A 22,883-nucleotide genomic window follows, 5' to 3' on the forward strand; every position below is an offset into this window, starting at 1 on the left:
TTATGATTATTATGATTTTGATTGAATGTTGGTCATCCACTTTTGACCAATACTCAGTCCATTTATCTTTACTTATTGTATGTTTCAGAGGGTTCACATGAGTAAAGCCTGGTCTATTTGTTGTAGTGCAATCTTTGTTTCCTGCTGCACTTTCTCAAAAGGCTAAAAGGTCTAAATACAAAGACTTTGTTTCATAAACATGACCCCCTCAGCTACATGTACTGTATGTTAATTCCTTGTGGGGAATCAAAATAATAGAAATAATAATCCCAAACAATGTACATTACCATGAATACATAGAAAAAAATTCTGTTCCAGTTCTTTAGAGACTGTGTCTGTTTGTGGGGGGACATTAGTGTACCACATGTGACATCAGTACATCTCATTCCAACTGAAATGTTCCCTGCTGTTCTGGACTGCATATGCAGTACATGTTATAGCCAGAGTTCACCTCTAGGCTGTGTGTGTGTGTGTGTGTGTGTGTGTGTTACACCCAGGGTAGACTGCCACATCTGTGAGTTTGTCCACAGAAGGCATTGGGTCAGATGGTCCCTCTCCTCCCTTCTGCTAGTCTTTCTCTCCTTTTTCTTCTCCTAATAAATATGTCATTCGTTTTACCCCTTCTACCTGTTTTTGAATCTTCATTTGTTTTGGATTCATTGCTTATACCCCTGGTTGTATTATTTCCTCCTTCAACCATTCCATCTTGCACTCCTTTCCCATCCCTCTTCCCATTGCATCCCTCAATTCATTCTTCTCATCTGTCTTTTGTGCATGCCCCCCTCCCCTTCTCTGTTTTGCTTCTTAACCTACAAGTAGTACTCCTCATCCTTCTCCCTCCTTCCTTTTCTCATCTCCCTCCTCTCTCCTGTCTTCACTCAGTCCCATCACTGACCCAATTAAGTATGGGGAGGGACACAGCAGAAGGAGAGTGACGGAAGTAAGGCGAGGAAGAGAGGGAGGACAGGCAGAGAATAGAGTTTGAGAGTCAGTAGCTGGATAAGCAGAGGGAGTCAGAAAACAATATCTGCCAACCTGTCAGGACACGTACAGTGAATTGTCTGAACTTCACCTGGAACTTAAATAACCTTTGACAGCCTTGGAGGCGACGGGGGTGGAGCAGCAAGCCAACAGTCCTGCTGCCACGCACTTACCACTCTCGATGAAGAAACGAGGGGAATAACAATCTACGTTCAGTGAAGAAAGCAGGCAGGGAACTGTGCGGAGTTAGGATGGTTGAATACCGGCATATAGAGGGAGACTGAGAGGAAAGACTCAAGAGACAAAGACGGTGCATTCCTTGTTAGAGCTGAGGGTGAGAACGTGGTTGCCCTGGAGCAAGAGAAGATTTTTCTTGACAGAAACAGAAAAGGAAAAGGATGCATCTGTTTTTCCAAGAGAAGTGGGAGGTGGAGGGGCTGCAGACTGTGGGAATCCTCCTGGTGGTCTGCAGCTCCCTCAAACTGATGCACTTTCTGGGGCTTATCGACCTTTCCATGGCAGGTAAGAGAAATGGTAAGAAACCAAAAGAGACGCTGATTAAGAAGTCAAAATGATGAATATGGTGTGTGGACGTAATGAGGAAAATGCTCAGCTGGAAAGGGGTGTGTCTACACATGTGTCTGTGTGTGTTTCTGAAGTGTGTTTAGGGTTATACATAAAGTGGTTTGGCCCAGTTTCCTCACTAAAAAGCTATTATGTTTGTCAGACCCATTTATATTCCTGTATAGTGTGTGTGTGTGTGTGTGTGTGTGTGTGTGTGTGTGTGTGGCTTTGAATGAGAGTGAAATACCAAACATACATACATATTGATACCTTCCTAAATCACAGTTCTGAAACTGTTGCATTTATGACACAAAGGAGATTCAAACCTTCTAAACAAATACATTTAAAGGAATAATTCTTGTCAAACACACAACTAATATACAGTAGGCATACTTTACATCAAATAACCACTTTATTTGGCTATCGGGGCTCAGGTCTTGCCCAAGGATGCTTCAACATGTGGACTACAAGCACCACAAATCAAACCCCTGACCTTCTGGTTGGGAGACGGCCACTCTAACCCTGAGCCATGGCCACCCTTTATACAGTGCCTTGCGAAAGTATTCGGCCCCCTTGAACTTTGCAACCTTTTGCCACATTTCAGGCTTCAAACATAAAGATATAAAACTGTAATTTTTTGTGAAGAATCAACAACAAGTGGGACACAATCATGAAGTGGAACAAAATTTATTGGATATTTCAAACTTTTTTAACAAATAAAAAACTGAAAAATTGGGCATGCAAAATTATTCAGCCCCCTTAAGTTAATACTTGGTAGCGCCACCTTTTGCTGCGATTACAGCTGTAAGTCACTTGGGGTATGTCTCTATCAGTTTTGCACATCGAGAGACTGAAATTTTTGCCCATGCCTCCTTGCAAAACAGCTCGAGCTCAGTGAGGTTGGATGGAGAGCATTTGTGAACAGCAGTTTTCAGTTCTTTCCACAGATTCTCGAGTGGATTCAGGTCTGGACTTTGACTTGGCCATTCTAACACCTGGATATGTTTATTTGTGAACCATTCCATTGTAGATTTTGCTTTATGTTTTGGATCATTGTCTTGTTGGAAGACAAATCTCCATCCCAGTCTCAGGTCTTTTGCAGACTCCATCAGGTTTCCTTCCAGAATGGTCCTGTATTTGGCTCCATCCATCTTCCCATCAATTTTAACCATCTTCCCTGTCCCTGCTGAAGAAAAGCAGGCCCAAACCAGGATGCTGCCACCACCATGTTTGACAATGGGGATGGTGTGTTCAGGGTGATGAGCTGTGTTGCTTTTACGCCAAACATAACGTTTTGCATTGTTGCCAAAAAGTTCGATTTTGGTTTCATCTGACCAGAGCACCTTCTTCCACATGTTTGGTGTGTCTCCCAGGTGGCTTGTGGCAAACTTTAAACAACACTTTTTATGGATATCTTTAAGAAATGGCTTTCTTCTTGCCACTCTTCCATAAAGGCCAGATTTGTGCAGTATACGACTGATTGTTGTCCTATGGACAGAGTCTCCCACCTCAGCTGTAGATCTCTGCAGTTCATCCAGAGTGATCATGGGCCTCTTGGCTGCATCTCTGATCAGTCTTCTCCTTGTATGAGCTGAAAGTTTAGAGGGACGGCCAGGTCTTGGTAGATTTGCAGTGGTCTGATACTCCTTCCATTTCAATATTATCACTTGCACAGTGCTCCTTGAGATGTTTAAAGCTTGGGAAATCTTTTTGTATCCAAATCCGGCTTTAAACTTCTCCACAACAGTATCTCGGACCTGCCTGGTGTGTTCCTTGTTCTTCATGATGCTCTCTGCGCTTTAAACAGACCTCTGAGACTATCACAGTGCAGGTGCATTTATACGGAGACTTGATTACACACAGGTGGATTCTATTTATCATCATTAGTCATTTAGGTCAACATTGGATCATTCAGAGATCCTCACTGAACTTCTGGAGAGAGTTTGCTGCACTGAAAGTAAAGGGGCTGAATAATTTTGCACGCCCAATTATTCAGTTTTTTATTTGTTAAAAAAGTTTGAAATATCCAATAAATTTCGTTCCACTTCATGATTGTGTCCCACTTGTTGTTGATTCTTCACAAAAAATTACAGTTTTATATCTTTATGTTTGAAGCCTGAAATGTGGCAAAAGGTCGCAAAGTTCAAGGGGGCCGAATACTTTCGCAAGGCACTGTATCTGTAAATTATCAATCATTGACTTGGCTTGTCATTTGTACTGTTATGAACATGCGCACTCCACTGATTTTATACACCATCATAAAGAGTTGCTCATCATAAAGAGTTGGACGGTATCTTCTGTGTCTCTGGAGTGTTTCCAGAGTCTGAAAAAATAACCCTGGTGGTGTCATCAGAGTTGTCTCAGCCTGACAGGGAGAAAGAGGCAGCATGACATGTAAGATACTGTAGGTACTAGACTGAACTCCAACCAGCCTGCTGCAGTTATTTGGTATGCATCTTACAAACAAGGCCACCAGGATACGCCACACATTTTTTAACAGAAAGCCGGCATGACAAATGTGAGCTGTTACCACATAGTGAGGCACTATACATTGTGGGACATAAGATCCATTATTTTTGGAGCTTAAACCACATTAGGGACGATAAATCAGGATATCATTATCCCTAGTGCTTTTTGTTGTTGTTGTTGTTTTTTTTTTTGCATCTTTTCAGTCTTTAGTTTTATGGCAGTGCAATGCTACATACCTGGAGTGCACTTAAGATTAAAGAGAGGCAGGATAAGTGGAAGGAGCTTAATAACATGAAGTCCCAGGTCTGATTTGAAACCACAGGTACACAAAGAACCAACTGAACCAGCAGGATGCCTATAAGTTTTTATCTGATGCTAATACTTGTGAAAACCACATTTTAAAATTACAGTTTGACTTCACTCATCGCTACTCTAGATGTCAGAAGGCCCCAGCAATCACACTGAAAGCTTCAGTGCTGGATCTGCACAACCATCTGTTTCTCCATCAGCAGTGCATTGTATCAGTATGGCTGTAAACAGTGTTTGTTGTTTTCACTTTAGTTGAGGATTACGTGCTTTTTCTGTGCCTTGAGAAAAACCTTGTTTCTCTTAGGTTTATAAAACATGAAGCTCCTTTAAAAGTTACCAGATACTGCCAACAATGAGTTTTCATCAAGCTAAAAACAGAACTGTTTTTCATTTTTCCTGAAGTGTTGTGATGGTCTGTCAGTGTTCTCTGGGGAAAACTATTGAACTCTAAATGCACAATCACTACCGGGCACACTGGGTAAGAGTGTCATAATGGTGCGCAATAGCTGGGTAACACAGCAAGTTGTTTTTTTCCTTGTCTGATGAGGAATAGACTTTTTTTTTTTTTTACTTTTTCTGGACAAAATGAAAGAATTTCCAGTTTCATTGTGAGTGGTACTCAAGAAAACTATTTTAGCTTCAAAGACTAAAGAACAAATTGATCACATTACATTAATAGCATTTCTAGGAGCACAGTAACCTACTCGTTTCCAGCAAAGGACTGTTTTCAGCCACAGCATTCTGTCAATATTAGATGCAACGGCCATGTTATGTATTGTATCTTTCTAAATTCTAAATTGATATTATGCATTGACAGCTTATCCATTAGATTTATTGGGCATCTGTAGTTGCTATTTGTTTTTAATACATATGGTAGACCTATAAAATATGATGCATGACTGTTGGTTGAAGTATTTGTTCTGTGGCCTAATGTTAGATCCATATGGAAAAAAAAAATATAGTACACAAACCCTGTAGCTCAGGGCTGGGCCTGTACGAGGTGGCTGGATGTATTAAACCAATATGGAGTGGGCAGTGTGCTCTGCTAGTTCTGGTTCCAAATGATAACAGAGCTTGTGAGGTCAGGAGAGTCCCAGAGGCTCCATGATGCAGAGACAATAGGATGGCAGATCAGAGAAGCTAGATTGTCAACAGAGGTATTGTAGTTCTGTTGGTTTTCACCTCATCATGGAGCTCATCCCTCAGACTGCTGGGGTCCTGCTAAAAGGGGTGAGGGGACTGTTGCCATGGAAACTAAGAGGCAAGAGTAAGTATCTGGGTTCATGTGTGCATATGTGTTGTGCAGATTGTTATCATCATTCTGTAAAACACACCAGAAATGTGAGGTTTGTTTGCTTTGAGTTGAACTGGCATTAAGCATGATGAGGTCTAGTCGAGGCAGCACATTTGTCTAGCGCACTATATTCTGCTATGAAATGAAGTCCTTCCTTAAGCTGATTGTGAATTAAAACTGTTGACATTTGCCTTGTCTGTTGGTTTTTCTAATACCTCATAGAGTTTCCTGAATGTGGCATTGCGATATGGCAGCCAGTCTGTTTAGGGAACCTGTGCGTTTCTAGGGGTCACACTGTGCTGCTGTTGTGCAGTAATATCTACCGTTTGAAGTGGTACTCGTGGTCTCCCATCACTAAGGCAGGTCAGCAGGCAATCACCAATTTGCCTAAATGGCATGAATCAGTCTCTTGTTGCACCCGTCTAATGCATGGAGTGTGTCTTTTGGTTTCCGAGGCATGTATGTGTGCATGTGTGTGTGAAATCAGAATTACATCACAGCCTTGTGTGTGCGTGTGTGTCTAACCTTTGTGCTATGGTTGGTGATTGCAGGTAATCCTTCCAACAGCCAAACCAAAAAAACGATAAAGCAGCGATTCCTCAAGCTGCTGCCGTGCTGCAAGCCCTCAGCTGCCCCCTCAATCAGTCAAAGCAAGTGCTCCTTCACTCTCTATACACCTTTCTTTCATGTGTCCAGCCTCTTCCGTGACTTAAGATTTAAACAGTGTAGATGCAGTCATGTACACACATCCACTAAAACATTCGCTGTACATATAAACACACGGTCATTCGACCAGAAACAGATTCATTCCTACAGAAAGCCACACACAGTCAAAAACATTCCAGTGTTATTGTGGGTAATGGGTCAGACCTATTTTTGGTATATCGTGATTTGAAGCGTGTGCTGTTCCCTTGTGTGTATGTACGTCAACAGGTTCTAAAGGTCTGAGAACTGATAATATATGACATATGCTAAAAGTTATTTTTGGAGAAACAGTTGAAATGAAGTGGGATGAAGAATTTCTGTTACTGTAGTGACTGTGTCTCCACATCTAAATAGTCTCCTCTTTACCATTTTCATTAATGGTAGGCCTCTACTCGTACCTCCTCGGTGTAGAACTTTCCCCAGGATCTCTTGTACACTTGAACATGACAAGACGTTCTGTCATTTTATAGATGTTTTAGTAACCATGCTTCATAGTAGGAATAGGAATAAAAACGTATGCTGAGGCAAGGATGTGTGTGCTTGACCCAGCTGTCTCACAACTAATTGCATTCACTCATGTTTTCATTCAGTGAAATAATAAAATACTGATTAAAAATGTTGTAAATAAAGGATATTATTTTGATTCGCTGTTTGTATGACATACTGTCTAAGACTTGTACTGTATGAGGAGCTGAATACAAGTTTGATGACTTCGTTAAAATATGCCCTGTCCCTTGTCTGGGTGTAGCAATGATGAATACTAACACTAGTCTCTTCCTCTCACAGACAGCGTGGAAGATGACTTCGAGCTGTCCACTGTGTGCCATCGCCCTGAAAGCATGGACAAGCTGCAAGAGCAGACTAAGTTCACCAAGAAGGAGCTGCAAGTCCTCTACAGGGGCTTCAAAAATGTAGGTCTGGCTGAAGAAGAGAGTAATAAAGTAGACTGCAAATGAAAAAATAAACCTAAAAATTGTTCTAGTTGCAACATAATGGAAGTTAAGCGCCATATCAATGGGGTAAGAGCAGAAATGACCATGTAATCTTTATATATTCTGTGCATGATGGGAGCTAATGAGTTTTCTCAATCCACATGTGTATCCCAGGAGTGTCCGAGCGGTGTTGTAAATGAGGAGAACTTTAAGAACATTTACTCCCAGTTCTTTCCTCAGGGAGGTGAGTTATCACCACAAGAGCTCCAAATGTGTCCATAAGACTTTCATATAGGCCATTTCTTTCTATCTTTATTTATGTTATATATTTTCAGGTGAAAGTGTAAATGACAATTTTTTGATTTTGTAGAGGTACACCTGTAGTTTTTCATCATTACAATGAAATTAACAGCGTTAACTCATAGGTCAGCTCTGCTGAAGCACTGCACAAAACCATGGCAGTTTTTCAGTTTCATATTTAGGTTGATGAAATGTTAACCACTTGCCTCCAGTTGTATTTGAAATTATTTTTATATCTAGACTATATTTAGCTCATTGCTAATCCTAGCTGTTCAAAGACTTTGTTTCATATTTCAAGGGCACATGGGTTACTGGAAGTCTCTGCCTTTTCAGATTCTAGTATGTATGCGCATTTCCTGTTTGAAGCCTTCGACACTAACAAGAATGGCTCAGTTAGTTTTGAGGTGAGCTCTGCTCTTCCGTTAGCTTTGAGAGACAAAAACAAATATGTGCTGTAATGAAACTTGTCAACAGAGATCGATCCACACAAATATTTGTTCTCTAAATACTGTGTTACACTGTGCTGTTAAGGATTTGACTTGATTTACTGTGTCTTGATTTATGTAATGTCAAAGCAATGTGGTAAATCGTTTCCCTTCTATCTTAGGACTTTGTATTTGGCCTGTCTATTATCCTGAGAGGGACCATTAATGACCGGCTAAACTGGGCATTCAACCTCTATGACCTGAACAAGGATGGCTGCATCACCAAAGAGGTTGCACAAATACATGCACACAACTTGCACTGTGCCTAGGTGGCTCTGAGTTACTGGCTGTAATAGCTTCGAAGCATAGCTACTAATAAGGACGTGGTCAACATTTTGGGGAATATTGAGGTTTTGGCAATACATTACTAAGAGTATATTTGAAATTTGGCAGATAATTAGGTGTGGAAATTGTCTGCCAGGGTATTGAATAAGAAAACTTTTGCATGAGCGCCACTGCAAACCTGGACACAGCCCAGTTTCTAAGTGATTTTTAAAAAAATTTGTCCAACAATTTCTAGACCCACAGTAATGTTCACACCCTTTTGTTCTTTACTTTGCAGGAGATGCTGGACATCATGAAGTCCATCTATGACATGATGGGGAAGTACACATACCCCACTATGCAGGACGATGCCCCAAGAGAACATGTGGAGAGCTTCTTCCAGGTCAAACTCCGTGGAGCTGTTGTCCTATAAAAGAAGTAAACTATTGAACAGACAGTTTTTTTTCAGTGAGTAAATCTCTGGCTGCTGTGTTCTGTTCTTCTTTTAGAAAATGGATCGGAATAAAGATGGAGTGGTCACTATAGAGGAGTTCATTGAGTCGTGCAAAAAGGTAGAGCAAAAAGTGAATTTTCAAGTCCTAAAAGAATAGTTAGACATTTTGGGAAATACAGTATACTTATTTACGTTCTTGTCAAATGTTAGATGAGAAGATTGACACCATTTTTAATCTTTGGACAAACTCAGGATAGCTGTTTCCTTTTCTTTATGCTAAACTAAACTGTCTCCTAGCTTCATACTTAATGGACAGAACTGACAATGGTGTCAGTCTTCTCATTTGACTCAGCAAGAAAGCAAACTACTGCAAAATGACAAATCTTTAATCCTTTCTTTCCGCAGCATGAAATGACATTGTCTTATCCAAAACTCTTGTCTCTTTCTAGGATGAGAACATCATGCAATCCATGCAGCTGTTTGACAATGTCATCTAAATATCTGGACCTCTTAGGATACTGGCACCAGGGAGGAGAACGTGTGTGTAAGAGGAATCAGGACTGAAAAGAGAGAAAGGATTTTTAAGTGTGTGTGTGTGTGTGTGTGTGTATGCGTGTGTGCACAGCCGTCCTCTGACTTGCAAGTTTGTGCTTGTGTCTCTGTTGAGAGCTCTGAGTCCTGATGGCACTGAGGGACCCTCTTCCTGGACCCCAGTGGCATTTCTCCAAGGAACAATGGTTTACCCATCTCCCTTCCTCATCATGCAGAACCTGTTTTTACCCTAGAGACGCAGAGAGGGAAGGTAAGCAGTGGGCTCACAGGCACTGGCACACCCCCAAACCCCCACCTGTTTTATCTGAACGTGTATTTATTACTATTACTGTGGAGAAACTACTGCAGCCAGTAATGTCTGAGCTCAGAGGGAGGAAGTTTTCCCTAAACCTTGACCTAAGACCACTTTCTCCTTTCTCTGTGATTGTTGCAATTTGGATTTGTGAATCTGATCCTGCCTCTGTGCATGTGGGTAACACCTTCCTGGAAGACTAGACTGTTTATGCCCCAGCCATAAAAATAGAAATGAATCTACTGCCATCTAGTGGTCAAGAGGGAGCACGCCACTTCCTGAGGCAACAATTGGATATCCAAGCGATGGACGTTCAAACATATTGTTTTCCATAAGGAACTCATTTCAGTATCGCATGATGATGTCACTAATATCAAATTATGTATTTACAGAGATACTCCAAAGTCTGCTTGTCTGTCTGGTGTTCCTAGTCATTCACAGGTGCCTCACCCTTTGTGTATATCTGTGTGCATGTGTAACAAAGAGATGTCATCCAGCTTACCTATGTAAGACTAATGGGGTAACACACACCGGCATTTATGGGATTCTGGTAGAATAATTCCCAGCCTTCCAAACTGTTACAGTCCTAGCTGTAGACTGCTATTGACTGTTGTACAATATCTAGCATATTCCCAGTGGTGTCATATTAGGCAGTACAATGTGGGGATTGCACTTTAGTTGACCAGCTGCTTTGACCATCCCAGCTTCTCTCAACATGGGACTGGCATACCACTGTCATACTAGTCTACTATATACATTAAATGGGAATTAGATTGTAGAATGTATTTGTGAAATTCTTGTAATCAGAAATGTTATGTGGTTGTAGCAGGTTCTACAACCCCAACTCAGAAAAAGTTGGGACACTATGTAAAATCAAAATTGCAGCTGAAAATAGTGATGTGCAAATCATCGGTGCCCTGTATTGCATTGAAAACAATACAGCAACATATTATTTGATGTGTTACCTCCTCTATTTTATTCTTTGTTTCAAAATAAATAAATTCTGATGCCTGCCACACACTCCAAAATGGGGACAGGTCCAGACTGTAGGTAGGCCAGTTCAGCACTTGCACCCTTTTCCTCTACAGTCAGGCCTTGGTAATGTGCACAGTATGAGGTTTTGCATTGTCTTATTGAAATATGTATGAGCGTCCCTGGAAAAGATGTCGTCTTGAAGGCAGCACGTGTTGCTCCAAAATCTATGTATTGTTCAGCATTAATGGAGCCATCACAGAAGTGTAAGTTTACCTTTGCCAAGGGCTCTGACGCAACCCCAGACCATGACAAGCCCTGGCTACTACATATTGTAGTGCCTGACACAGCTGTGACAAAGTAATCCTGAGCCCATGTGGTTATATCGCTTATAGAACAGTGACAATTCTTGATGCAGTGCCATCTGAGGGATCAAAAAGCACAGTCATCCAGTTTAGGCTTGCTCCCTTGTCCTTTACTCACTGAAATTCCTCCAGATTCCTTGACTCTTTTAATTATGTTATGTGTTTGAAGAGTATTGGTTTTAAACATTGCAATAATTTTCTCACACATATGTTGGCAAACTGGAGGTCCTTGGCTCATCTCCACACCTAAAGGGCTTGGCCTTTCCTGGATGCCACTTTTGTACCAAATCATGATTGCAGTCACCTGATGACATCACCTGTTTTAAATGGAATCATCGTGTCATTGTTTTACCTCATCACTAGCCCTGAAATGCAACCATCTCGACTTTTTTTGGAATGTGTTGCAGACATCAGAATTGAAACAAGTGTTTACTGTTAAAGAATAAAATTAATGAGATATCACATCAAATAATGTGATGCTGTGTTGTTTTCAATGTAATACAGGACACAGATGACTTACAATCACTGTTTACAGTTTTAATTTTACATACCATCCCAACCTTTTCTGATTAGGGGTTGTACCACTTCACAAAATGTCTCTAAACTATTGTTGCATTAAATTAGGCTCATTCAGTTTTAAAGAGGCATAGTGTGTGTGTGTGTGTGTGTGTGTGTGTGTGTGCGTGTGCGTGTGTGGGTCAACACCAGTTTTGTTTTTTTATGCCTGCCTGTTCATTCCTCATTCTCCCTCTTTCTGTAACACCAAAGAGAATATTTAAATTTAAGAGGTAAATAAAGCCACAGTAAGGTAAGACAACCCACCTGTGGGTGAGGCGAGAGGGAGCTGATGTTTGGTAAATGGGGCAAGGGACAATCAGAGATAAAATGATATAAACTGGCAACATGGTTTACCTGCACACTGTCCAAAATGAAGTGTAATTTTAGTTTGTGAATGCACACCTTAGGCACTCATGAATAATTTTAGAAGAATCTGCAACCACTTATTAATTCGCTTTTCATATGAGAACTACTATTAAATCCAAGGTGGTGTAGGTACCAGAGGCACTCGAGCCATGAATAAATTGACTGCAGTGTCTTATAAATGCAGACTGACATAGAACAGCAATAATGCTCTCCACTACGTATCAGCACCTTGCCACTTATTCAACCTCTCATTCCTCTCAGAGCACAGCATAAGGGTGCACTACAGCCCTGCTGACAATATGCACTTCCAACCCTGCATTTTCTTTATTTTTTGGTTCGGCTTTTATTAACATTTATTTTCTAGGGAAAACATGGCTCTGATTGTTCCTTGTCAACAGTTTTTAACTTCCATTCCTGACCACAAGTAAAACCTGTCTATACCTGCATATACTGTGTCTAAACAATGAAAACCTAGTAACCCACTGTACTGTCTAGTTAGCGAACCTCAACTGGTTGCGGATTCAAAATGTGTATATTTTGTACAGAGACAATAAAAATCACAGTTACTATGCAAACTGGACTGTAGTTTGAATTTCAAAGGCTGTACATAACTGCCTTTATTAAAATAAGACAGTGCTTTCAGCTTCACATCTTAAGACAGTACAAAACCGCAATCAAGATTCCACTTCTTTTTACCTTTTTACTTGGTGATGTTGGCAAGAAATGGTTAAATATAAACATAATTATACATATAATCCCAACAGCCACATCTGATTCAGCTAACAGGCAGTTGTATGAGCAGACACAAGGGTAACAGGTGAGTGACCAAATATTCTTTGAAAATGTCCTGTTAAAACTGTGTACATCAACAAAAACAGTATTTTATTCTACTTAAGTCTCCTGTCACTGTCATTAAAGTTGCATAAAAACCTCAATCTTGCATATTTTTTGAATTCCTTGTGAAACAAGACACCTCATTTTCTGTTGACAAGTTGTAATCTTCTTATGAGGACACACGTCCAAAAAGGGTTTTCTTCAGTTACTCATCGACAGTCGTGATGTAGTTTTGTAAAAAAAATGTTTTTAATCAAATAATGTCACGACATGAAGATTATGTTGCAGCACTACAGGACAGAGGCATAAAAGTCGAGTGTTAAATGAACATTGTCACTTTTTTCTCTGAATGCCTCATCCAAAATGACACAGCTGGCTCTCAGAAGTACGAGCTGTGGCTAGCAGGGACTGGATTTATCCAAGGGAGACCAGACTTTTACTTAGGAATCTTGCGGAGCTCTGCCAGAACCCAAATGGCAAAGGACAGAAGAGCCACAGACCCTGACTGATGTGTTGCAGCCAGTGGTGTAGGGACATAAAACAACAGGGTGCTGATACCAAGGACAACCTGAAAAGTAGAAGCACATGCTTTGTTTGAGTTTAGTTACACTGATGGGCAGTAGACTTGCATGACATTTCAGGGCTGAACGACAGTCTACCTGTCCGTAGGCCATTGCTGCAAGGAGGCTGATGGCAATCTTAGCCCTCCTGGGCAGCACCATCCTTCTTGAGAATAGATAAAGACCCGTAATTGCCATCAAAGAAGAGATTCCCTGGAGAGAAAAAATAAAAAGAGAGAAGACAGTCAACAACCAGCTACTGCTGTTCACTGAAAGGGATAAGAAAAAGGAAACGTAATGCTTAATACAAATGAAACTGCTGAAATGTTATCTCTTTCCAGGAATCATGGCATACCAAAATTCTGTGATTGAACTGCACAGTTGTGGGATTTTCAAAGAAGTTCTTGAGGGTTGGAGAAAAAGCAAGCAGATCATCAGGAATCCACCTATCTCCCATCTTAGGGAAGGAATTATACACCAGCCCAGCATCCAAACCAGCAACAAAAGCACCTGCAACAAAGTACTGTGATATTTATCTCTATAGAGCTCTTTTTAATACCCCCTTAACTTTCTAAATATCTTCTACAGTGAATCGTGCTATATTTAAGCCTCATGAAGACTGTAGCTGTTCTCTGAGATCAACTTTTTGGTTAGCAAAATACAGTGCTGATCTTGTTCTGTAGATAAGTACATGCTATGAAACTAAAAATCAATCTTATTTCTAGCTAACATATGGAAATTTAGGTCTTTGGCAATGCATTGATAAATATTGTAAACAGTACCAGAGAGAGCAGTAAAGAAGACCAGTCCACCAGTACCCTTGGCAAACCTCCTGAGCTGCATGAGGTGTCTGGTCTCTGCCATCTGAGAAAGAGGTGCCATGAACAGGCATGGGAAGAAAAAAAATCTTGCAACAAAACGTGTGATTTTTTTTTTTTTAATTTAGCTCACACAGGCCATACCTTTTGTGCAGGCAACAGCAGAGTAAGCCCTGTCCAGAGACTGGCACAGTAGAGTAGCAAGGCAGAACCAAGGTGAGCACTTAAACGATACTGGCTGACCCGTGGAATATCATGAGACTCAGGCTTTTCCTCCAGGCCGCTTTTTACCATATACCACCCAAGAAGACCCTTAGAGGACGTACACAATGAGTCATTCATGTATGTTTGACAATCTAATTACCAACTTCCTAATTATGACAAAAATTCAACTTGCTATAAACAGAGTAAGATGAGGATTAAGGTCCTATGACGAGTCTTACCTGGAAGACGACAAACCCACAAAGCCCCAGAACGTTTCCCTTCATGGAGCGAGTGAAGTATCCTTTCCTCCAGAAGTAAATGGTGGGGAGGATGTAGGCAAGTCCAGCCAGTCTGCCCCACATACGGTGACCCCACTCCATGTAGAAAATAAACTTAAACTCTGGCAGTGTCATGTCACGGTTCATTCTGGGAAAATATGATGACAGAGAATTCGTATTTACATCAAAGACCCAAAACCTAATTGTGTTTATTGTGTAACACTGAGCTATATACAGTTACATAAAACTGTGTTTCTCACAAAATGAAAATATAGTTCTGTTTGTATTTACTGGTTAGATCCACTGCTACTGATGTGGGGTAAAAAAGCTGATATCGTGATCCTGTGATGGGACACCTTTAAAACTGTGCAAGTGTTTCTTGATAAGGGAATCACAAAAGCTTACATTTTGAAAACAGGATACTGCTGGTACTTGGAAAACTCAGCCTCCCACTCTGCTTGTGACTGAGGTGGCCTCATCTCTCTCACTAAATGCCAGTCAACCATAGAAAGCCCAGATTCTGTTAGTCTGAAACAAATGTGCACATACAGAAAGTGCTCATCAACACCACTTAAATACAAGGAGGACTATTATATAGAAAGACATCACTTTTACCTTGTGACACCACCCAAAACAATAGCCCCAGCCACCAGCCCGCTGCAGCCGAGTAACCAGCGACCAACTATGCGATTTGTTGCTGCATTGGGGACTGAAGACGCTCCTGGGCAGGGAGAGGCCCCTGCTTCAGCTGTGATGGTGCTCTGACATCTTTTCACAATCCACTGTCGTAGTTGTGGACTCCGCTGATGCTGTAAATAAAGGAGAGGGGACTCGACTCAAAATAACATTTAACAACTTCTAATTTCAAATCCTTGAAAGCCGTCACCTTTACCTGGCTAACAAATTGTGTATTCTAGCTACATTAAGAGTGATATTAATAGTAGCGGTTTGGTGAAAACCCTCTTCTGTTTCACCATGACAGTGTCACTTTGTACAAAGCAGAAGTGTTTTCCTGGTTCACTGGAGGAACTTGACTGACCTGCACAGTCAGATGATAACTGTCTGTATTATATACTACTTCTTTCGGCTGTTCCCGTTAGGGGTTGCCACATCGAATCATCTGTTTCCACCTAACTCTATCCTCGGCATCCTCTACTCTCACCCCAATTAACTTCATGTCCTCTTTTAGCACATCCATATATCTCCTCTTTGGCCTTCCTCTTGACCGGCAGCTCCATGTCCAACATCCTTCTACCAATATAACCACTATCCCTTCTCTGCACATGTCCAAACCATCTCAATCTGGCCTCTCTGACCTTGTCTCCAAAAAGCTGACCTAAACTGTCCCTCTGATGTGCTCATTCCTAATCCTGTCCATCCTGGTCACTCCTAAAGAGAACCTCAACATCCTCATCTCTGCCTCTTGTCTTTTCCTCGCTGCTACAGTCTCTAACCCATACAGCATAGCTGGTCTCACTACTGTCTTGTACACCTTTCCTTTGATTCTTGCTGCCACTCTTCTGTCACACAACACTCCTGACACCTTTCTCCACCCACTCCAACCTGCCTGCACTCGCCTCTTCACCTCTTTCCTACACTCCCCATCACACTGGACTGTTGACCCCAAATACTTAAACTCCTGCACCTTCTTGACCTCAGCCCCCTGTAACCTCACTGTTCCACTTCCCTCCCTCTTGTTCATACACATGCATTCTGTATTATATTCCTCTTCTTTCCAGAACAGACCTCCACCTGCTCTATGCTCTCACCACAGATCACAATGTCATCCGCAAACATCACTGTCCATGGAGATTCCAGATAACAATAAGACCTGGGTGTGATATTTGGATGTTCATATAACATACTGTATGATTATCCTACATGATTCTTCTCCTGATAGCTCACTTCTGATGTCAGAGACTATAGCACAAAGAACTGTTGGTCGTTGTTTGGCTACCATGCTATTTTGTGCTTGGCTTATTTGATGTCTCTGGTTGATGTGACATAGTAATTAGAAATTACAAAATGAGTGCGTGAGTAATCAATATATTCATAACAGACATCCTTGCAGAAACTCGATTTACCAACTCTAACATGAACTTGACAGTGACAATACATCGAGATAATGAGGTCAATCAGGTAATTAAGCAGTGAACTGATACACACGGACGTGACTGCTGCAGAGCTCAACCAGCTAGATAAGGTTAACTGCCTTAACCAAAATAAACGCTGACAACGACGTCAAAGGGAAACAAAAGGTATGTGGCTGATGGGTTAGCGTCTGAAATGCTGTGTCAATCTTATTATACTGCTTGCATACGCTGACATTGTTAATGCTCGATGTTATTGCTAGTTAGTAAACTAATATTAGCAGCTAGCAATATACCCACACTGCTGTGATGAAGTCCTTTGCAAGCACTTCTCCAATGGCAAAAAACTGTTGTAGGTAACGAAGAGCGTAACATCTTTGTGCCTCTAAGTTTGGTTGTAAAAATGAAGATTAGCTAAAAGCTAAAAGCCGTTAACCTACACCTTTATGTTTACTAAGGCTTCCGCCATATACAGGTCAACTTTGACCCCGTGACGTCACAAAAAGTTGACGAGCAAGTCAAGACTAGCGTTATTTTTTTTCTTTTTGTTAGGCAGTAAAAACGATACTAACAATAAGTGGGGAGGAATATAATGATTCTTTTTTTTCCTAAATGATGTTATAGAGTGACGGCACAGCCAGGTGGTAGATGGAGCTATGATTTGTATCTTAGCGTATGCCGCATGGGCGGTCACACGCCTCCTTTGGCCCAGTAGTGTTGCATAACCAGTATAGCACCGTCCAACCGCCAAACATCGCGTTTGAAATGCAGCAATCCGGAAAACGCTCATCTACTGTAATATATGGCTGTAGTAGCAGTAGTCAGTCACCCAAACAGCATGTATTAACTGTGCAAGCTTCCATTCGACTGATTTGACAGGTAGCTGTTCTAAAGTTTGAAGTTAAAGTTGTGGACTAAAAGGATTGTTTGCTTACGAATTCACAGTTAATCTCTTTCTGTATTTTCTGTCATTCTGTGCAGACTGTCAGAATGGCAGAGGGCTTTTTGATGGAAGTGTGTGTTGACTCCGTGGAGTCTGCTGTCAACGCCGAACGAGGAGGTCGGTAATGTGTAGTGAACAGTGTTGTGCTTGTATTAACCTCAGCATGACCCGCTTGTTAAAAAGGTATTAGAATCAGTTATGAAAAGACCGGGGGGTGGGGTTGGTTGCATTTAATCTAACCTAGTTTGAGTGCTTTTAAAGACAAATCTTCAACCTGCCTTACAGAAATTCATTTAATTTTAGTCTGAGACTTTGTCTTTCCTGACAGGAGCAGGTAGACTTGAGCTGTGTTCCAGTCTTATGGAGGGAGGACTCACTCCCAGTCTAGGTGAGCATTGTTCACTCCCACAAAACCCCCTTGGTCATCTCCTTATATGCATATATGTAATGCAACCAATACCACCTTTATTTGCTTTGCCACAGGTCTTCTGCAGGTAGTGAAGCAGTATGTCAAAATTCCAGTCAATGTGATGATCAGACCCCGCGGAGGGGACTTCCTGTATTCAGACCAGGATGTGGAGGTAATGAGGAAGGACATAGAGTTGATGAAGAGTCATGGGGCTGATGGACTTGTGCTGGGAGCCCTTACAGAGGATGGAAGGGTGGACACAGAGCTCTGCATGGAGTTACTTGGTATTGTCTGCCTGTATATTTTTAATCTGATCTGTATGGTCTTAAAAGGCACTAAACAAAAACAACCAGGTGCTTACTAAAAATCTAAATATGCAATTAACATATCAGAATTATCTTATTAATAGGACAATGTAGGATAAAGATTACTTGGTCTTCTTTAAATCTTGCCCAAATTAAACCTCCTCACTAAAATGTGATTTCATTAACTTTAGGATTTCTTACCCTTTTCAAATAGTGTACCCCTTAAGGTGGTATTCATGTGACAAGTGAATTCAAAATTACTTTTAATCATTAAAAACATGATTGAAACACACAAAAACATCTCTTTGGAAATAGACATTTTGACATTTTATCTGGGGCAAAGTGTAATGAATAACAATAAGCATTAGTAATTAACAGTTGCTGTGTTCCACTTATGCATTTCAGTTATGTTAATGTCATTAATAACACACTTAAAGTAATTTTTTTATTTATATAATATCACAAAGTCCAAATTTGCCTCAAGGGTTAATTTGACACCTTCTGCTGACCTTGCATCCTCTGATTTGAGAAGGGAAAAAACCTTTAATGAGGAAAAGATGGAAGAAACCACAGCAGCTGAGAAGGAATGCAACAGATGTGTTGAATTGAGCAGCATTGTGGAATTACAGTTCTGACACTCAGAATAAAAATTTGCTTTTGTATTTGAGAGAGCAAAGGAAAACCTGAATGGATTTTTATTTAGAAACAAAAGTTTTTGTATATCATATGCAATAAAATAAAATTATTATATTAATTCAAAATACTCCCAAGCAGAAGAAGATTACGTTTTTCTTGCAGGATCCATTTTTGTACTCTCACTGTTAAGAGCTGAATCAAACATGATTCAAATCTTCAATACTTCAACACAAAATAAAAGAAGTAAAATCAAACAATGTGCTTCCAACAAATCAGTCGCCAAACTATACCCACAAAAGGTTTAGGTTTCAGTCCTTGTACTAACATATCTAATCTCATAGCGGAATACATTGATATAAAGTAATTATAGGAGACACACTTTGGTCTTTCAGATAAGTAAGATATTCATTACATGAGGGCCAGGCCAGATATCCCTGGTATGTTTTCCAGCTGGTCTAGGACTATACAGTGATCTGTGGTGTCAAAAGCTGCACTGAGATTGAGTAAAAAAAAAGTGGAATCCATAGTAAACAGAAACTCATTTGTTATGGTAGTAAGTACAGTTGTACGTTTCCAGAAGATTTTGAGAGGTTAGAGAGTGGTGGATAATTAAGATATTCTGATCAACGTGTGGGGCAGCACGGTGGAACGGTGATTAGCGCTGTTGCCTCACAGCGAGAAGGTTGCGGGTTCGCGACCTTTCTGTGCGGAGTTTGCATGTTCTCCCCGAGCTGGCGTGGGTTCTCTCCGGGTACTCCGGCTTCCTCCCACAGTCCAAAGACATGCAGCTTAGGTTGATTGGTGTCTCTAAATTGCCCGTAGGAGTGAATGTGTGTGCATGTGAGTGGTTGTTAGTGTGCGTGTTGGCCCTGCGATGGACTGGCGACCTGTCCAGGGTGTACCCCACCTTCTCCCGATTGCTGGCTGGGACTGGCTCCAGCCGCCCCCCGTGACCCCATTTGGGACTGAGCAGTATAAAAGGTGAATGAAAGATCAACGTGTGCTTTTTAAGTAGAGGTTTAACCACAGCAGTTTTAAGGTTGACCAAGAAAGCATGAGTTGTCAGTGATAAATTAACAGTATTCATCGTTGTTGATCCCAAAACTGGCTAGAGAGGTTTGTGAGGTTTAGCTGGTAGAAGAAGCTGAAGGTTAAGAATTAATTTTATATCTGAGTTCATCTACTTTACTGGATAAAAATGTATATGATAAATCATGGGCTTTATAGTACGAGCTGCTAATAAAGAGCAAGTTTAAGTTTAGTTACACTGTCAAAATGAAATTTGGATTTATATGGTTGCTCTGTAACACTTTATTAGAATTATTCTGTTTATTTTTCTTCATTTTTCACTTTTTGTTCACCAGCTGCTGCCCGTCCTTTGCCTGTCACCTTCCACCGAGGTAACATTTTCTCCTTTAAGTCACATGTGTAGACCTTAAGTCTTTAAAACCCTTTTTGCAGCTGCTAGCAATTAGACCTGAACAAATATCACAAAGCCTCAGTGGAATAAAAGCCCTTTATAGTGCTTTAAATAGAGCCAAGGGTTTTCAGAAAGATTTAATAATACATAATGTTGAGTCTGAGCATATGTTAATGAACAAATATTGATCCTGCTGCAGCTTTTGACATGGTTCATGACCCAGTGATTGCTCTGGAGACTCTGGTGTCATTAGGGTTTCAGCGTGTGTTGACGAGTGGCTGTGACAGCTCTGCTTTGGAAGGACTCCCTCTTATTAAACGCATCGTTGATCAAGTATGTCTCAACTGTGTGTATACATGCATATTTGAAAGGAAGCATATGAAAACTGTAGCATCGTTTGTCTCTCTGCTTCTACCATTCTTACATCATGATCTCCACTCAACAGGCTAAAGGGAGAATTATCATAATGCCAGGTTAGTGCCTTTTTTCCTCCAGTGTGTCATTAACATATGTATTTTTTTGGCGTTTTAGTTTTTTATTTATTAATTTTTTATAACAGGAGGGGGGATCACAGAGAGGAACCTGCAGAGAATTCTAGAGGGGTCAGGGGCTCAAGAGTTTCATTGCTCAGCCCGCTCCAATCGAGATTCTGCCATGAAATTCAGGTATGTTTACATTCAGCCTTAATTAATTTTAAATCTGAGCAGTGGGATTTTACTTAATGCTTGGCTTGCCCACTGTGTAATAATGTTTTCATGTGCAGGAATTCCTGTGCGATGATGGGAGCTGCTTTCTCAGCACCTGAGTACAGCTTGAAGGTGGCAGATGTCAGCAAAGTTCGCACACTTAATGCAATTGCCAGAAATACCTTGTGAAAATGTACCAGACAGTCCTGACAGACAACAAAAGAGATACCTCAAAAATGATCATGAGTAATTATACTGATATGTCATCATTTGTTTTCACAAAATCCCAGAATAAGCGGACATTTCAGAATTGCCACAGAGTGCCTTTTTTCTGATTTCAATCAGTCTGAACAGTCCTTATAACATTAGAGTGTATGGGCAGCCCTAGAGCCTTCTGGGATATACCTGCAGTATCTCACGGTGCTAAGAACTGTGCACAATTTACATGCATTACTGTAAACCTTTGCGTGGCCTCAGATATAGTGTAGTAAAATACATAGTAGATTGTTAAATTAAACATAATCGTGTTCCTATACTGTAACTAAAGAAAAGCACTAATCGGTGCTGCTGGTGCAGAACAGTATGTTTTCCAGTTGCCATATAGCGGCCTATATTTATTTACAGCACTCCCTCTTTACAGTGGAACATAATGCAAAGATGTGCCCTAATGTACTTTATTTTTTATGAAGACAAACATGACTTGAATCGGTTTGCTCAGAATGTAATAAAAGCCAGAAAATTTCAACTGTTCAGTGCAGTTTGTTGTGTCGTTTATGTTGTCTCCTCCACGCTTCATTTACTGTAGCTGTAATAGGTTTTTAATGTATTGTAAGAGGCGGGACAGTCATTTTCTATCTTAACTAATTGATTCTCTCTGGTTGGAGCTTAAGAGATTCTCTCTTAAATGGAGCTTGTTTCTCACAGTACAGACTGACCTCCACAGCACGTGGGGGGGGGGGCACTGAACTGATAAGTCTGAGAGAGCCAATGAACCCATGATCTCATTAAGCAAAGAAACTGATTAATAGTCAATAGAGCACTGATATGACAGAGACATACTATAAGGTGAGGTGATGCCATTAAACAGTTTTATACTGTTTAAATCAATTTTGGGTGCAAGAACTCATCCAACAGTTCGAACAATTTTCATCACAAATGTCAGTTCTCTTGTTCATTCTCAGCTCTACAGACTGAATCATCATGTGGTATTAAAACTGAGCTGAGATGGCTCAGGCATCTGTTTCGGATTTCATTTGATTTGATTTGATTTATTCATTCTTTCAAACATGTAACATCAGTCAGTATGTAATCACACATAATTCCAGACATGTCCACAAAAATATTTTCAATTTGCTTATACCTAGTACATGCTTGAACGGAGTAGGAAGAAGTTAGACTTATCTAGTCCTACCCCCTAACATCATCTTATCATCATTGGTTTGCAAGCAGTATTACTACATGGATACATATTCTACATCCACATTCCTGTCTGATTAAGCCTGTTCTTGCATATATCTTGATTGACGCATAGCTTTATATCTATGTTTAAACTCATCAATATTCTTACTGCTTTTTATGTCCATACCTAAATTATTCCATAGTTTTACTCCACTTATCGAAACACAGAATCTTTTTTTGGTTGTACGTATAGCATGAATTTTATAATTTAACTGACCCCTTAGATTGTATCCCCCTTCCCTTTCATCAAATAGTTTTTGAATTCCACCAGGTAATAAATTGTTCCTGGCTTTATACATAAACACAGCAGTCTTGTGACCCACTAAGTCAAAAAATTTTAACAATTTAGACTGTATGAAAGCTCCATTGGTGTGATCCCT

The 22,883-nt window shown here is 40.6% G+C and overlaps 3 protein-coding genes across 13 annotated transcripts in view; 2 read left to right on the forward strand and 1 right to left on the reverse strand.

The window, feature by feature from the left end:
* Nucleotides 1-10,764, forward strand: part of LOC109961139 (Kv channel-interacting protein 2) — a 138,206-nt gene extending 127,442 nt beyond the window's left edge. For 3 of the 10 annotated variants that reach the window (XM_020601776.1, XM_020601781.1, XM_020601780.1), the window contains 7 exons: nucleotides 7,109-7,233; nucleotides 7,429-7,498; nucleotides 7,888-7,958; nucleotides 8,162-8,269; nucleotides 8,602-8,706; nucleotides 8,813-8,875; nucleotides 9,207-10,764. In XM_020601776.1, coding sequence (XP_020457432.1) covers nucleotides 7,109-7,233; nucleotides 7,429-7,498; nucleotides 7,888-7,958; nucleotides 8,162-8,269; nucleotides 8,602-8,706; nucleotides 8,813-8,875; nucleotides 9,207-9,254 — 590 coding nt within the window. In that variant the 3' untranslated portion in view covers nucleotides 9,255-10,764. Of the gene's footprint in view, nucleotides 1-814; nucleotides 1,516-5,839; nucleotides 5,981-6,168; nucleotides 6,268-7,108; nucleotides 7,234-7,428; nucleotides 7,499-7,887; nucleotides 7,959-8,161; nucleotides 8,270-8,601; nucleotides 8,707-8,812; nucleotides 8,876-9,206 lie in introns of those variants that run through there. The other 7 variants (XM_020601772.1, XM_020601777.1, XM_020601775.1 and 4 more) reach the window with 6 other exon arrangements.
* A 683-nt stretch (nucleotides 10,765-11,447) lies between these two features.
* Nucleotides 11,448-17,121, reverse strand: cox15 (cytochrome c oxidase assembly homolog 15 (yeast)). The gene is made up of 9 exons (XM_020601815.1): nucleotides 16,947-17,121; nucleotides 15,172-15,365; nucleotides 14,962-15,084; nucleotides 14,518-14,704; nucleotides 14,219-14,386; nucleotides 14,039-14,120; nucleotides 13,612-13,766; nucleotides 13,356-13,469; nucleotides 11,448-13,264 (listed from the first exon to the last, which is right to left on the reverse strand). The coding sequence occupies exons 1-9, from the start codon at nucleotides 17,019-17,021 to the stop codon at nucleotides 13,133-13,135; spliced, it is 1,230 nt and encodes a 409-aa protein (XP_020457471.1). The 5' UTR covers nucleotides 17,022-17,121; the 3' UTR covers nucleotides 11,448-13,132.
* Nucleotides 16,531-21,723, forward strand: cutc (cutC copper transporter homolog (E. coli)). 2 transcript variants are annotated; one of them, XM_020601817.1, is made up of 9 exons: nucleotides 16,531-16,814; nucleotides 17,628-17,706; nucleotides 17,918-17,977; nucleotides 18,073-18,282; nucleotides 20,304-20,339; nucleotides 20,559-20,692; nucleotides 20,805-20,832; nucleotides 20,919-21,024; nucleotides 21,123-21,723. In XM_020601817.1, exons 2-9 carry the CDS (start codon nucleotides 17,637-17,639, stop codon nucleotides 21,232-21,234), a joined length of 756 nt encoding a protein of 251 aa, XP_020457473.1. In that variant the 5' UTR covers nucleotides 16,531-16,814; nucleotides 17,628-17,636; the 3' UTR covers nucleotides 21,235-21,723. The 2 variants fall into 2 exon arrangements, with proteins under 2 accessions (XP_020457473.1, XP_020457472.1); XM_020601816.1 differs by lacking the exon at nucleotides 16,531-16,814 and adding an exon at nucleotides 17,416-17,525.
* The last annotated feature ends 1,160 nt before the right edge of the window (nucleotides 21,724-22,883 follow it).

The sequence above is a fragment of the Monopterus albus genome, unplaced genomic scaffold (assembly GCF_001952655.1).
Source record: "Monopterus albus unplaced genomic scaffold, M_albus_1.0 scaffold52.1, whole genome shotgun sequence".
Classification (NCBI taxonomy): domain Eukaryota; kingdom Metazoa; phylum Chordata; class Actinopteri; order Synbranchiformes; family Synbranchidae; genus Monopterus; species Monopterus albus.